At 36.7% G+C, this 15,715-nt stretch overlaps 2 protein-coding genes across 51 annotated transcripts; both read left to right on the top strand.

Annotated features, from left to right (window-relative positions):
- The first annotated feature begins 417 nt into the window (after positions 1-417).
- On the top strand, positions 418-11,912 carry LOC112779418 (pentatricopeptide repeat-containing protein At2g20540). Of its 50 annotated transcripts, none has more exons than XR_011876986.1 (9): positions 454-875; positions 1,699-1,960; positions 2,636-2,877; positions 3,780-4,111; positions 7,315-7,400; positions 7,638-9,681; positions 10,791-10,856; positions 10,959-10,992; positions 11,145-11,729. XR_011876986.1 is itself a non-coding variant. In XM_025823669.2 (6 exons), the coding sequence occupies exon 5, from the start codon at positions 7,796-7,798 to the stop codon at positions 9,638-9,640; it is 1,845 nt and encodes a 614-aa protein (XP_025679454.1). In that variant the 5' UTR covers positions 443-875; positions 2,636-2,877; positions 3,780-4,111; positions 7,315-7,400; positions 7,617-7,795; the 3' UTR covers positions 9,641-9,681; positions 10,959-11,729. The 50 variants fall into 50 exon arrangements, 9 of the variants coding, with proteins under 9 accessions (XP_072082765.1, XP_025679454.1, XP_072082767.1 ...); XR_011876998.1 differs by having other exon boundaries at positions 7,828-9,681; XR_011877004.1 differs by lacking the exons at positions 1,699-1,960; positions 10,791-10,856 and adding an exon at positions 11,754-11,912 and having other exon boundaries at positions 443-875; positions 11,312-11,659.
- Positions 11,913-13,835: 1,923 nt separating this feature from the next.
- LOC140182345 (uncharacterized) lies at positions 13,836-14,884 on the top strand. The gene is made up of 2 exons (XM_072228513.1): positions 13,836-14,141; positions 14,189-14,884. Exons 1-2 carry the CDS (start codon positions 13,836-13,838, stop codon positions 14,882-14,884), a joined length of 1,002 nt encoding a protein of 333 aa, XP_072084614.1.
- Positions 14,885-15,715: the final 831 nt, after the last annotated feature.

Here is a 15,715-nt window from a genome sequence, read left to right on the forward strand (position 1 = left end):
AAATTTTATACATATTAATAATATAAAAAATAAAAAACTAATGTTCTAAATTATTAAATTAACTAACTAGTTTAGTGGTTGTTCACTTATTGTAAGTCATTACATAACTCTCACTTCCTTCACTATTTACCTAATTTTTATAAAATATGTGTTATATATGAGGTGCGGATAGGGTAGGGTAGAGTACACCCTAAACCCGTACCCTACCCTACCCGCAGGCATACCCGGACCGTACACTACCCTATCCGCTGCGGGTCGGGTAGCCTACCCTACCCGAACGGGTTGGACCGGGTTGGGTACTCGCGAGTAGGGTATAAATTGCCAGCCCTAACCGCTGAACCTTCCGATTATCGGCCGGTTGGACCGGGCCAGAAACCGACCGGTTCTTAAGAAACGCCGTCGTTTTCATTGTTTTAGAAAAAAAAAAAAAAAAAAAACCACCACCATTCCCCCACGCGAGTCCATCCCCACGACCCCACCTCCCAAACACCAAACACTCCTCGTTCGGAAAACACACTCAAGCCCTAAGGTTCCATACCTAAAACCCAGCTTCGTCAACGGAACCGCCGCCGCCGTCCGTGGTTGTCGGCGTCTTCGCGGCCTCCTCCTTCCCCTGTCCCAAAACCATACGGCCAGACCTTCTCTTTGTCTGCTCAGACGCGCTTCCGCCGCCGTTTGTTTGCCGTTCACGTTCGCCTCTTCGTTCAGTCGTCGTCTTCCTTCGCGTTCTTCGCCGTTCACGTTCGCTCGGTGTTAACCGTTCGCGTTCGCATTCGCATTCGCGTTCGTCTGGAAGCCACGTTGCTCTGCTTCAAACTCTGCGACCAACCCGCGCGCTCCACCTAGCCGTCGAACTGCTCTCTTTTGTCGCCGCCGTGAGTTCCCTAAACCCGCCACCAATACTCTACTTCAAACTCTGCAACTTCTGATTTCTATTACAATAAGTAACTATTTGATTTGGTAGTGGTTTGAATTTTTTTTTTCATAGATTATACAATTGCTATGTTCTTTTCTCTATCACATTGATATTAAGTTTTGAATTCTCTTATTTCGTTTTAATTTTACCGCACTCAACATGTTTGATGCAATGCTTTAACCATATTTCTGGTTGGTTTTATAATTTCTAGCTTTTAGAAACTTAGTAAGTTGATTTCATGTGAAATTAAGAATAATTGGATCTTAGTAATTAGGAAAGTTTAGGTGCACAAATAGCATCTTTGCAGAAAAGTGAGAAAACATATTAGCATGATGATTCCACTTGCATTAGTGTTCTTCTGCTAAATTTTAACTGTTATTGTGAACTTGTTAATTTGCTAATTGTTCTTGTGTTGTTGTTCTGTTGTTCTTCTGTTATCTTTAATTTTTTTGTTTTTGTTGTGATTTTCTGTTCTTTGTTTATGTTACTGATTCACTGTTCCTTCATTGCTTTTTTTTTGTTGTTAATCATTGTGACGAGCTTTGTTAAAATTGGGTTGAAAACTGTTAATCTTTCTTCATTTTTCACTGTTCTAACTTCTGTTCTTATTAAAAAATTTGCAATTGGTATCTGAAGTACCCGAACTGGTATTGTGCTGTGGCACTTGACCAAGCAGTTTGCTTGGAGGCTTTCATAGACCCTCCAGTTTATTGTCGAACATGGTACACTTGTAAAGTAGACTTGTCTACTTACTTTCTTTTAGGTTTTGTGTCATGTTTCAGGGATATGATTGGGTGGTTGAATTGTCCAGGCTTTACCTTCATCCCTGGCCAAGTCTAGTGAATCTCCTTTGGTTGGGGTTGATCACATCTTAACAGATCATCAGACCCTTATGGAACTAGCTGATGCTTCTGATTATGCACTGGCTCTGATGCCATCAGCTAAAGGACAGTTTTGAGCAAGTGATCCAAAATTTATTTGGCAGAAGCTTTGATCTAGAATGCAGTATCTGGGATTAAAAAAGGATACCACTCTACTCTAGCAGTAATGAAAAGCCCTCCCCTCCATTCTCCATTGCAGTATCTGATGCCATCAACACATGATTGATCTTTTGATTTATTATATGCTTTATGTTTTCATTGTTCTGTTCTTATGAAGAAAAAATTTGCAATTAGTGATTGTATGATTCATGTTTTGATTGTTCTGTTATATAAAAAAAATTCTGTTTTCATTGTTTTGTTCATTGTTTGGTTGCACTGTCCCTGTTCTTGATCTCCGCAGACTTGCTACCTCTCCTCCGTGTTGGATTCTTTTTGTTTCAGGTTCTGTTGTGTGTTTGTTGTGCAAAACTAGCGTTTGTTGTGCAAAACTATTATTTTTTGTTTTACTTTTTGACTCAGCTACATTAAGACAATATTTTCTATCTTTAACATGCGCATTGTAATTCAATCCAGCTATTTTTAATGAAAGTATAATTATGTTAATTGTCAACAAATTTGCAACAAGTTTTTGCATATTTAGGGTTTTAAATTTGAAAGATATTTAGGATGTTTATTTATAATTTATTTATTATTTTATTATGGAACGGTTTTTCCGGTTGAACCACGGTTAGACCGGTTGGACCAATAAATCAGTGAACCAGTGACTAGAACGGTTTGATGACCGGTCTGGTTTTTAGAACCTTGCTCTTCACATCTCACTCACTCACTCAAACTGCAGAACTCTGAACCATATCAGTCCCCCTTCTCCAACCCTAGCTGCTGCCGCCGCCGGTCCGTCGAGCTTGGTGGCCGTCCATGCTGTAGCCACTGCCCCCAAGTCTCCAACCCCTGCTCTCTTCTTCCGCGAGCTCTCGGCGCATCCCCTGCTCTCTTCATCTTCCTGCCGTCGTCTTCATCTTCTCGCCATCGTCTGGTCGGCGTCGTCCGTCAATCAAGGGCCTGTCGGCGTCGTCTTCGAAGGTCAGTGAATGTCTTGCTCGCTTGTTCTTCACTTGTTCAGTTGTTCTTCGTTTTTTTTTTTTTTTTTTTTTTACTTTTCTATGCTCTGTTTCTGTGATTAGCTCTGGTTTTGTGTGTTGTGATTTTATTGATTAGTGAATGTCTTGTGATTAGCTCTGGTTCTTTACTGATTTTGTATGTTGTGTTTTACTGTTTTGTTTTGTGATTTAATTGTATCTAGATTGTGACTGTGTTGATTATTTGATGGCAATTGTTCCACTATTTCTGACTGACTGCTTGTTTGATTTTAGATTTAATGAAACACCTTTTAGGAGAAGCCTTTAATCACCTTCAGGGTGGAAATCTCCTTGATTCATAAACACATTTCTGTCTAGCCCCAAGATTGATACCGAAATTACAATTGAGGAATTGTTAATTCTGTTGGATAATTAGTTAATTTGAGGTATTCTTTTTATGCTCTGTTCCTGTCTTTCGAAGGTCTGGTTGACTGGTTGTGTTGTTAATTTTTGTTGAACTATTATTGATTGTTGGTTTGCTCTGGTCTGCTGCTGTTTATTAATTATTGATTATTGATTATTTCGAAGGTCTGTGCTGCCGTTTTTGTGTTGTGATTTTAATTTACTGATTGTTGATTTTGAATGTCTTGTGATTGTTGATTAGGGATGTGTTGCTGACTTGTTGTGTTTGTTTGACTCTTTTGTGATTTACATGTGCTTGGATTGTAACTGTTTTGGTGATTTATTGAGTAACACGATGAAGGAGCATTAAAGTGTCAAGTTTAGCTCTGGGTTATTGTGAAATTCTTTTGCTTTTCCTGATTTGTTTTGAGTCTTCTCAAGTGAGTACAATTTTATTGTGAGAACGGAGGCACCTCTCTTGATTAGAAATTTGTGGTATGTTAGGTAGCAGGTTAGGTTAGATTCAGGTGGCGATAGCTTTGAGCCTGCAGCTATGGAAGTTTGACCAGTTGGATCAGCAGTTTGGTTCGGACAATTATGTGCATTAGTATGGACCATGGAGACAGTTGAGTCTTGACCCTGGAATTTAGGAAAGTCGAATCATGTTCATCTCTACTCGCGTTTTGCTCTGCCTTCATTCATCTGCTCGCTTCTACGAAGATCGTTGTTAGTGGCTTGGTGCTTCGTTCTGCCTCTTTCACTAACTTGCTCCTGCTCTCTCCATCTCGGGCTGACCCATGTGCCGGTGCTGCCGCTGCGTACTCACATCAGTTCAGGTAGGCGGCCTCTTCCTTCTGCTTTGTTATTCTGTTTCAGGATTTCTATTGTTCGCTGCCTATTTTTCCTACTTTGTTGTTTTGTTTAGTTTTTAACTTTTTATGTTCTAAATCTGTTAATCTTATCTCATTATTGTTTTATTGAATTATGTTTTTATAGTTTTCTTGTGAAAAGAAATGGTAGGGCACCTATGGCCTGTTGGTGGGGGTGGTGACTTGCAAATAGTCCCAAAAGAACTCGTTATTCTCCTTTTTCATATACTTTTCATATGATTCTAACTTTTAACTATAATAAATAATAATTGTATTTACATCAAGGTTCTGAGAACCGGACCGGTCATCAAACCGCTCTAGTCACTGGTTCACTGATTTACTGATCCAACCGGTTCAATCGGTAGTTCAACCGAAAAAACCGTTTTAGAATAAAATAATAAATAAATTACAAATAAACATCCTAAAATATAATTATAGTATAATATAAATCTTAAAATATCTTCCAAATTTAAAACACTACATAAAATATCATCAACCAAATCCATATGATCTTATCAAAGTACAATTTCAAAAATTAAATAGTAAAAAAAATATTTAAATATTAAATGCCAACATGAAGAACTTGTTTTAGTGTGTTAAACTATTTTGTAGAAGATTTAAAGACAATAAGCTAAAAAAATGGCACTCTAACTAAAATGTTACTAACAACACAATCACTCAGGAACTAAGTAAAATATCCCAGCAGTGTGATAGACTCGTACTCATAAAAGTGGCCGTCATTTTGTCTATTATCAACATACAATATTTTCAAACACTGGCAACTAATTGAGATAATTTCTAACCCATAAAAGGATGATGACAGGAACCACAACACCAGGTGGAATAATAAAACACTGATTAACCCATTTTCTGCTTGAAATGTAAAGCTTGGAAAATGGATTAGATTTCTTTACTGTGAATTTAAAAATAGAAAGTAGGACTATAAAACTGGAAGTACATAAAATATATATGACTTTAGTGAGGCCTTAGAGGAAACATTCCATCATTTGTATCTTGCTGATCCTGTTCACTACGGGTAGAAAAGGAGATGGATCTTAGAATAACAACATTTCTCCCAGGTACAGAATGGGACTTTGAAACCTTGGAACGACCATCTTTCTGCACAAAAGTTAACAACAGCCATTTGAAAATATAAAACAGCATTTGATTTGATTTTCATTTTTAGCATTCAGCAACAAATATTACAAAACGGCAACAAGTAATCCCTAATCACACTAAACCTGAAATTTCAACAGCAGCAAGTAATCCCTAATCACACTAAACCTAAAATTTCAACAAATATTACAAAACAAGTAATCCCTAATCCCGAAACAAAAATTCCAATAATGAAGGAAGATCAGCAGCACATAATCAGCAAAAATTAGCAATTTAACAATTTCACATTAAAAATCAGCAAACAGAGCATAAAAGGAAGAGAAGAACCAAAGAAGTGAAAGCAGTGCCACTAACCTTCGACGGAGACACGGACGGCTACCGAGGAGACGATGGCGAGCGGCGACACGGCGGTGAGCTACTCCAAGCCTCGAACAGAGAAGCCACGGAGGACGGGGACAGGGAGAAGGAGGACGCCGAGCTACAAGAGAGGGCTTGGGCTCGGGACAGCTGGAAGGAGGAAGCTGCGGAGGCGCCGACAGCACGGACGGCGGCGGCACTGCGGCAGATCCGTTGCAGGGAGAACCTAGGGTTTGGGTTTGGTGATTTTTAACTTTGCTTTAGAGGGTCACAGTGATTCACGAATAGGGGGGTTTGTGTTGGGGAAGAGCGGTGAGTGAGTGAGGCTGAACCATGGGTGTTTTTTTGTTTAAAAAAATCAAAACGGCACCATTTAATAAGAACCGGCCTGTTTCCGGTTCGGTCCAACCGGTCGGTCATTGGCCGGTTTGGCAGTTTTACAGCGGTTCATAAATAGACGGTTATTAGTAGCGGACCGGACCGTTTGCATCGCCGGTTCCCGGTTAAACCGGTTCGATCGGCCGGTCCGGTCCGTTTTTCAGAACATTGATTTACATTGTAAATAAATTACTTATTACTTATTAAAAAGGTATTTTTTTGGGAGGAATTAGTGATGAAAAATAATAAGGTTTATATAATATGGACCTGTAAGTGTAACACTTATCTTGACTTGTGAAATATCAAACATCTCTCTATTAGATTCTAAACCTGCATTATTCTCTGTAAATGTCCAAAATAGTACTATTTAATTAGAACAAATGTCCAGAATTCAAAAGGAAAAAATACAAAAAGGTACATATCTATATGTAGTGATAGATGAATAATATTATTGTTAATACCATCTAGATATAACTATGTGGGCGGCAATACAAATAAGCTAAGGAAGAGGGTATTGGTGATTGTGATGCATATTATATTGTACTATATGTGCTATATCTAGCCATACATTCTTGTTTCAAGGTGAAGGTTTTGCTTCTATCACCACTGGCCTTGCTTTTGCCCTGGCCATACCATGTCTGTCTCTCCAGCTTTGCTTTTCTTTGTTTCTTATATATATATATATTGTTAATGTCAATGAATTCTAATACGCTGATTGGGTGCATAGCAATGAGTCAGTTGAGGTTTGGGGTTTGAGTTGGCCACTCTTATGCAACCTCCAATTCATCTAATTCTTATTCATCTTCATTTCTTTTGATTATTGTTAAGTTTATTTGTGTTTGTTGTCTGTGAGTTATGGATCATTGGTGGCATCTTCCTGCAAGGTTTCATCCAAGTAACTATGCTGATTTGTTATATGGCTTCTTCTTGCAAGTTATGGCATATGGATCATAACTATTTTGTTTATTTGTAGGGACAAAGGTACATATCAACACCACTGTCCTACTATTAAAAAAAATGTATCAATTCAATAAGTGAGATTTATCAGCAATAATGTTATAATGATGAAAATTGAAAATGTTATTTCTTTATCATGTTGCTAGTTGTATTACTGAAAGTGTAATTCTTCATTTTAGAGGTGACGTAGAGTAAAAACTTATTGATGCTCTTGTGGTTTGCAAGTTTGTGAGTGGTACTAACTACTAAGTATACAATAGATATTAAGCTGGTCACGGTTTTATTGTTTTGCTGTTATGTGTCTACCCTTGAACATTATATGTTGGATGTCAATAAGCTCATAGAAAATTATCACAATGCAGTGATGATTCCTTGACCAGAATTTCTTGTATTGGCATGCCTATGATGAAGCATAGGTAGAGGTGTTAGAAGTATCCCGGTTAAGAAGGTAAGTCCTATTGTCTAGCAATGGATGGACTTACAGTCATTATTAACTTTTATTTATTTTTCAACCATGATTGATGTAACTAAACAATATGTATATTATTGGCTACAACAAGAATTTAATTCTTAGGTAGAAAGTGGGGTTTACGGACTTTAATTCAAATTAAGTCTTCTGCTTGGTGGAGAATTCACGGGGTGGTGTCAATGTTAATAATGTTAGGTATGTCTTGGTGTGCTATAGACTATTAAGAAGATGATGATGGAGGCAAAATGCACTGGTCAGCTTGGACAAAAGGACCTTACCATAACATGGGAAAAAGCTTATTAAGTTAAAGCTATAGTCACAAAAAGCTAAAATAAACAAATTAAGAGAGAGAGAGAGACCAACTGTTACATTGTATGCTTAAAGTGTTCATTATTGCTCATGCTAGAAGTATGTATGGAGCGAAGGTTCTATTGAGTGAAGTTATGAAGCCACTGCATCGAATTATCGAAGACAAGTTGATTTCCCTCTTACAATCATGTAGAACATCAAAACACATGTGTCAGATTCAAGCCCAAATAATTACCTATGGACTCCAACACAATCATTTCATCACTCCAAATTTCATCAATGTGTGTTTCAACCTCACTAAAATGGGTCATGCCCAGAAACTGTTTGACAAAATGTATGAACCGAACACTGCCTCATGGAATGCCATGTTCACAGGCTACTCTCATGTTGAGTTTTACCGGGACGTTGTTGTTTTGTTTGCCCGAATGAACCGGGAGGGTGCATTGCCCAATTGCTTTACCTTCCCTATGGTTGTCAAGTCTTGTGCAAAGGTGAATGCAGAAAGAGAAGGTAAACAAGTTCATTGTCTTGTGGTGAGATACGGTTTCATATCAAACTCCTTCGTGGGAACTTCATTGATTGACATGTATTCGTCATGGGGATCCGTTGGGGATGCTTACAAGGTGTTTGCTGAAATTCCTCAGAAGAATGTAGTTGCTTGGACTTGTATCATTGTTGCCTACATTTCATGTCATGACATGCTTTCTGCCCAGTGCTTGTTTGATGTGGCACCAGAGCGCGATGTGATCCTCTGGAACACTATGGTTTCAGGCTATATTGAGGTGGGAGATATGGTGGCTGCCAGAAAACTTTTCGATAAGATGCCGAATCGGGACATTCAGTCTTGGAACACCATGCTGAATGGTTATGCGAATAATAGAAATGTTGAATCATTTGAGAAAATATTCAAGGAGATGCCTGAAAGGAATGTGTTTTCTTGGAATGGGTTAATTGGAGGCTATGCTCGGAATGGCCTATTGTCTGATGTTTTGGAATCTTTTAAACACATGTTAGTTGAAGGTTATGTTCTGCCTAACAATGCCACGCTTGTCACAGTGTTGTCTACATGTTCAAGATTAGGTGCCCTTGATATGGGTAAGTGGGTGCATGTGTATGCAGAAAGGATTGGTTATAAGGGAGATCTGCATGTTGGAAATGCCCTAATTGACATGTATGCAAAATGTGGGGTTATTGAAAAAGCGATTAATGTGTTTAACCATCAGCATAAGAAGGATATAATTACTTGGAACACAATCATTAATGGCCTCGCCGTGCATGGGAATGCAGCTGATGCCTTGAGTATGTTTGATAGGATGAAGCATGGTGGAGTGAAACCAGATGAAGTTACTTTCGTGGGAATTCTGTCTGCTTGTACACATATGGGGTTAGTCAGGGATGGATTCACATATTTTCAATCCATGGTTGATAGTTATTCACTTGTGCCTCAAATTGAGCATTATGGGTGTATGGTTGATTTGCTTGGAAAAGCTGGTCTCTTAGAACAAGCTGTAAATTTTGTGAGAAAGATGCCGGTGAAACCAGATGCAGTTATATGGGCGGCATTGCTTGGGGCATGTAGAAAATACAAGAATGTTGAAATCGCAGAGCTGGCTCTTACACAACTCATCGAACTCGAACCTAAAAACACCGCAAACTTTGTCATGCTTTCAAACATATATAAAGACCTTGGAAGATGGGAAGATGTTGCCAAGTTGAAGGTTGCAATGAGAGATACTGGTTTCAAGAAAATGCCTGGATGTAGTGTTATTGAGGCCAATGATAGTGTGGTGGAGTTTTATTCTTTGGATGAAAGGCATCCGGAGACAGAGAATATATACAGGACATTGCGCGGATTGACAATTTTGATAAGATCGTATGGATATGTTCCAAATCCTGGTATTGTTGCTTGAGGCTGAATATGATTTTTATGGATTAATGCGACTGGATGCAGGTAATTTTATGCTTTATTTTATTTGACAAGATTGTGATTTTCTATGTATAATTTTCAAATAATACTAAGACAAGTAAATATCAATATCCTACGTTAAAAAATCACAATCAATATGATTAAGTAAAAATGAAATTTAGACCTTCATTTTTATGAGGTAATATGTATCTTTATATTTTGAAAATACTAAATTTAAAAGATTATTTTCTAAATATACTCTAATAAACTCAAATACACCATATACAAAAAGTAGATCAAAAGTAAACCTTTAATAATCTAACAACAACATTTAGCCATAAAATGAGGATGATGAGGCAAAAATTGTTAAATATAAACTATTAGTCTAAACATTTAATGTGGCATCAGCTCATTAGTCTATCATGTGTATATGTTAGTGAATGGCCATTAGATGTAAGCTATTAGTTTATTTGGATTTTCAAATCTTTTTGTATCTCGTGTTTGAGTACAATCTTTTGGTGCACTGACATGGAATACGACATGATATAGAACATGCAGACACACATTTAAAATTTTCATAAGACACGGGACACGACATGTATATAAAATATAAAATATTTTTTAGATAAATTGTAATAATATTTTGATATTTTATTGATATTAAAATATAAATTAAAATTTTAATTATTTTTAATGTCTTTTTTTAAATATATAAAATAATTAAAATATCTTTTATTTTAATAATTAATAATATATATTATTTCTAAACTCATTTTAAGAATACATGTTAAGAATAAGGCTGGACACGCTGACACGTGATGATATTTAGGTATATCCAAGTGTGTCCGGAAATTTTTATTTTTTATTAAGACATAGTTGGACATAGAAGACACGCGTGTCGAACGAGTGTCGTATTCAAAATGTGTCCGGAAAGTGGTTTGCTTCATAAGTACAATCTCATAAACCAAAATATAAAAAAAATAATCGAAATGAGAAGCAAATTTCAAAATTTAAATGTCTTAAATTTCAAATGGTGGAGCTATTTTCCCACCAAAATGCTTATATATATATATACATACATATATATACACATACAGAACAAGTTGAGCTTTCTTTTCAGCATAATAATGGAACTTTTTTTTTTTTCATGAAAGAAGGAATTGTTCAGTGGTTCCTGTCAAAGTTAAATAAAAATAAGATTCAAACATAACAATGTGAAGGTTAGTTTTTAGATTTTTTATTGATTGAAATAAATCATGTATGTATATGTATTTTTTACAATAATAAAATTAACATACTGACTTTAGTTTTGTAAAAAACAGGGGATTAATTCATGCTTCAACTCCTAGATCAGTGGTAAGTACTCCTTGAATCCAAATAGTTACTTTTTTTTACATTGCATCCATAATTTTCCTTTTCCCCTTCCATTAGAGTAGAAAATATTTTCTTAAACCAGATTTTTGAATTCTGATGTTGTTATTAATCTAATAATTATTATATTGTCCTAGCAACTACAATGTTCAAGGAAGAAAGGAAGAGAAGGGGAAATAGCAAGGATTCCTTCTCTACAAAAAACCATTTTTTTTCTGTTTCTTCTTTTTCTTCTATGCATATTTCAGCACTCTCCGAAGAACTATTATCAAAGCTTACAGGGACAAAAAAAAAAAAAAAACAGAATATAGGAGCAGAAAATGGTACCACAAAGGGGAGGGCTAGAGAGGATGATGGCGAAACCACTAAGCTCGGAAAAGAGGACAGCGGGTTGGCCGCGACACTGAGCAGATGAAGGCGGCGGTGCTTGAGATGGAGAGACGACAGAGCTTGAGGCGCGGTGAAACGCGAACGGCGGAGCTCCAGACATTGCAAACGGCAGAGCAGGAGCTTGAGGCGTTTTGAATGGTGGACGCTGTGAGACTTGAGTGTGTGGGAGAATACAAAAGTGATGAGTGATGAGTGCTGGATGATGAGAGTGATTGAGTGAATACATGCTTGATGCATACATTCATATTAAAAATAACAATTGGTAACAAAAAAGTTGATACCTACTGTGTTATTAGTGTTCAATATATTATTTGGTTCCTAGATTTTGATAAGGGTTCTTTGTGAAAATTGTGCAGAAAAAAACCCTACGGGCAAGGCCAAGGCCAAGGGCGGCTGTGGCTAAGTGTAGATCTAGTCAAGGGGAATGAAAGTGAGGTTAATGTATCTGCTGACTTGGTAGCAAAACGTTTTTACCAAAGAAATGCTCAACACAACAACAAAAAATTTAACATTCATGAGTCATTTTACAATATTATTTTTCACAAATATGAAGGACACATCTAAAATGTTCCAGTTAAAATAGTTTTCTAGCTTCAGTTAAAGGAAAGTATAGTTGCCTTTTTAATAGCCAACTTCAGTCCTCTAATTAGTAGTTGTAAATTTTATCCGTTTGGGGTAAATCATGTATGTATATGTATTTTTTCCAAAAATACTAACATCCTGACCTTGAAAGTTTTGTGAAAAAACAAACTAGGATGCATGGTTCAGCTCTTCAAGAAAATTGTGCAGAACAAGTACTCCTTGAATCCAAATAGTTATTTAATGGTTAATCAATGATATGCCAGATTTAGAAATTTCTTTAAAATGAGACTACCTCCTCTGCATTAACAATTTTTTCGCTTCCATTAGAGCAAGAAATGTTTCTTTAAACTAGATATAGAAGTCTAAAGGTAGCAAGAACATATGAAAACAAAACACAAATCCTGGAAAATGCAGATTACCAAGATGGTTGCTGGAAAAGGGCTGGATCATGAAGAGAACTTCAATCAATGAGTTACTACACCATACTTCTCTCTTTAATAACTGAGTAAGATTTTCAAGGCGGGAGCGGCAATCATTCCCGCTGTTGCATGTGCCACATAAAGTTTAATTTCCCTTGATTTGCATTCCTACATGATCTGGCAAAATTTATCGTAATATTTCCAATTATCATGACTTTACCACTTGATAATCAAAATGTCAAGTCATAAATTATACTTCAAAATAATCAGAATGTAAATCATTGGCAGCACAAGCAGATCATAGTATATCGAAAAAATTTGCATTAAACACACCATTTTGTATTCTATTAAATTTTTTATATTCTCCTCTATTAAATATTTTATATTTTCTGTTATTTATCAAAGGGAATCAAAGAGACATATTTAAGAAAGTTCTGGAGGCAATTTCACATACATGACCAAAAGTTTAAGGGAATGAATACAATTTGTTTGGGTAAAATTGCATATTGTAAAGTCAAGGAGTAGATTTGTCGACTTAGAAAAGTTTATGAACCAATTGGCAATATTTTTAAAGTATATATTACCTAAAGTTTCCAAAAATAAATTCGTGATATAAATGAATAAAGTATAAGATAATGTTAGAAAAAAAAAAAAAAATCTAAATTTATCTTATTTAATATTTATTAATTTTAATAATAATTAATAAATATTAAATAAAAAAATTGTTGACTATTTTTTTTTATTATTACCAAATATTTCTGTAAAATATGCATGTACCTCCAAGATATCTCCATCGTTAATAATGAAGGCACTAAAACGGAGTTTAACAGGAACCTATATGCCATCTTAGTGTTTATTGTGGGCATGGAGAATGTAATAGAGTTGGTGAATTGTTGTCAGAATAGTCCATGTGACATACCATAACCTAAAGGTCTACTTGCTTTTCTAATACATGGTGCAGGCAAAAAATGTAGGAAGCTTTCAAAAGTTATAAACCTAATAAGGGGTGTAATAACGTGTTTAAATGATTTATAGTTTTTGAAATGTGAGGGGTATTGGGGGTGTTAGAAAAGTGGGTATGATTAAAAATTTTAAGAGAAAAAATAATGTGAATATATTAGACTTGATAGAGACAAAGAAAAATAAAATTATTAAATTTGACGTAATGCAAATTTGGAGAAATGATGTGGTGGATTGAGAATATGTGGGTTCTGAAGGAGTTTCTGGAGGTCTATTGTTAATGTAGGACAAAATGATTTTTAAGTTGAGTAACTGTTATAAAGGAGAGAGATGGCTGTGTGTGGAAGAGGTGGTGATGAGCAATAATTTTCATTGTATGTTTTGTATGGTGTATGGTGCGCATGTCAGGGAAGAAAAACTAATTGTGTGGAGGAGTTGAGTTTTATTGCTGGAGTATGCCAGGTCCCAATTTGTTATATGGGTGATTTTAATGAGGTTGTGAGAGTAGAAGAAAGGAAAGGAGCTAATGCTTTAACAGCATCAGCGAAAGATTTTAGAAACTGGATACGGGATATGGAGTTAGTGGATTTAGAACTGAATAATCACAAATTTACATGGTTCAGAGGCCAATCTTGCAGTCGCATTGATAGAGTATTCATTAGCCTGGAATGGCTTGAACAGATTCCTGAGATACGGCTTAAAGGTGGGTCAAGAGGTTTATCTGATCATTGTCCTTTGATAGTGGAGGACAGTAGATTAAGAGGGGGCCAAGGCCATTTCGAAGTCTGGATTCTTGGTTCACACATGACGGGTTTCTCAGAATGGTGAAGGAAGAATGGAGGGGTCTAGGAGAGGTTCAATTTATTGAAAAGTTGAAGGCTTTGACGATACCTTTGAGTAGATGGGACAAGGAGAAGTTTGGTGATATTGATTTGAAGGTACAGCAATTGGAGGATAAAATCAGAAAGTTGGATGATTTGGCTAGTGATGGAATTTATGATGTGACTATGGAGGAAAGAAGGAGAGCTCTAGTTAGCTTCTGTAAGTGTTGGTATGTCAGGAAGGAAATCCATTGGAAGCAGATGTCAAGGTCTCGACATGCTAAGTACATGGATAGGAACACTAGATATTTTCATAATTTAGCCTCAGTAAGAAGAAGAAGTAATCGGATTGATGCGTTGGTGATAAGTGGCAGATTAGTGAGGAATCAAGCCAGGATTAAAAGTGCAATAAGAGATTTTTACAAGAACTTGTATCGTCAGGAAGCATCACCTTTAGTAGGTTTTCGGGATGACCTAGTTAACAAGATACATGAAGAGGAGGCTACAGACTTGGAGATGATGCCTTCAGCTGATGAAATAAAGGAAGCAGTTTGGGATTGCGAGTTGTCTAAGGCCCCTGGCTGTGATGGCTACAATATGAACTTCATAAAGAAGTGTTGGGAAGAAATTGGTCCTGAATTTACTGCAGCTGTCATGGATTTCTTTCAGTCAGCTGAGCTACCAAGAGATTCTAATGTTACATGAGTGGCTCTGGCTCTGAAGTTTGTGGGAGCAAGGAATATTAAAGATCTTCGGCCGATTAGCATGGTAGGGTGTGTGTATAAGGTCATTTCGAAGGTGTTGGTGCGGAGAATGAGAATGGTAATGCCGGACTTAGTAGGGGAGACTCAAAGTGCGTTTGTGCAGGGGAGGAAGATCCATGATGGGACTTTGATTGCGTGTGAAACTGTGCAATGGTTAAAGCAAAGAAAGAAGAAATCGACAATAATCAAACTGGACTTTCAAAAAGCTTACGATAGAGTCAAGTGGAAGTTTGTGGATATTGTACTTCAGAAAATGGGCTTTGGGCAAAGATGGCGAGGGTGGATCAAGGAATTTGTGTGCATGGCGTCTATGTCGCTTTTGATAAATGGCTCGCCTTCTAAATCTTTTAAGATGGAACGGGGCTTACGACAAGGGGATCCTCTTTCTCCGTTTCTTTTTGTTCTTGTTGTTGAGGTCCTTCATAGGATGGTAGGAGAGACTGTAAGACATGGAATGATCTCTCCTTTGTTGATTGAAAAAGACAATATTGAGTTGTCTCACTTGCAATTTGCGGACGACACAATACTTTTTTGCCCCCCAGAGGAGGAGACTATTTGCAATTATAAGCGACTTCTATGGTGTTTTGAGATGATGTCTGGCTTGAGTATTAACTTGATAAATCTAGCTTGATTCCGGTTAATTGCGAGCGAGAGTGGTCACAAAGGATGTGTAGCTTGTTGGGGTGGAAGGAAGCAACAATGCCAGTCAAATATCTTGGTATTTCTTTGGGAGCGAATCCGAAATTGATCAAGACATGAAAATCTATTATAG

The sequence above is a fragment of the Arachis hypogaea genome, chromosome 19, assembly GCF_003086295.3.
Source record: "Arachis hypogaea cultivar Tifrunner chromosome 19, arahy.Tifrunner.gnm2.J5K5, whole genome shotgun sequence".
Classification (NCBI taxonomy): domain Eukaryota; kingdom Viridiplantae; phylum Streptophyta; class Magnoliopsida; order Fabales; family Fabaceae; genus Arachis; species Arachis hypogaea.

Excerpts from the sequence above, each read along its gene's own strand:
- LOC140182345 (XM_072228513.1), top strand. The coding sequence starts at position 13,836 with ATGGGTGATTTTAATGAGGTTGTGAGAGTAGAAGAAAGGAAAGGAGCT. Across the intron at positions 14,142-14,188 it reads GGGGCCAAGGCCATTTCGAA|GAAGAATGGAGGGGTCTAGG; the intron begins GTCTGGATTCTT and ends AGAATGGTGAAG.
- LOC112779418 (XM_072226664.1), top strand. The coding sequence starts at position 7,796 with ATGCTTAAAGTGTTCATTATTGCTCATGCTAGAAGTATGTATGGAGCG.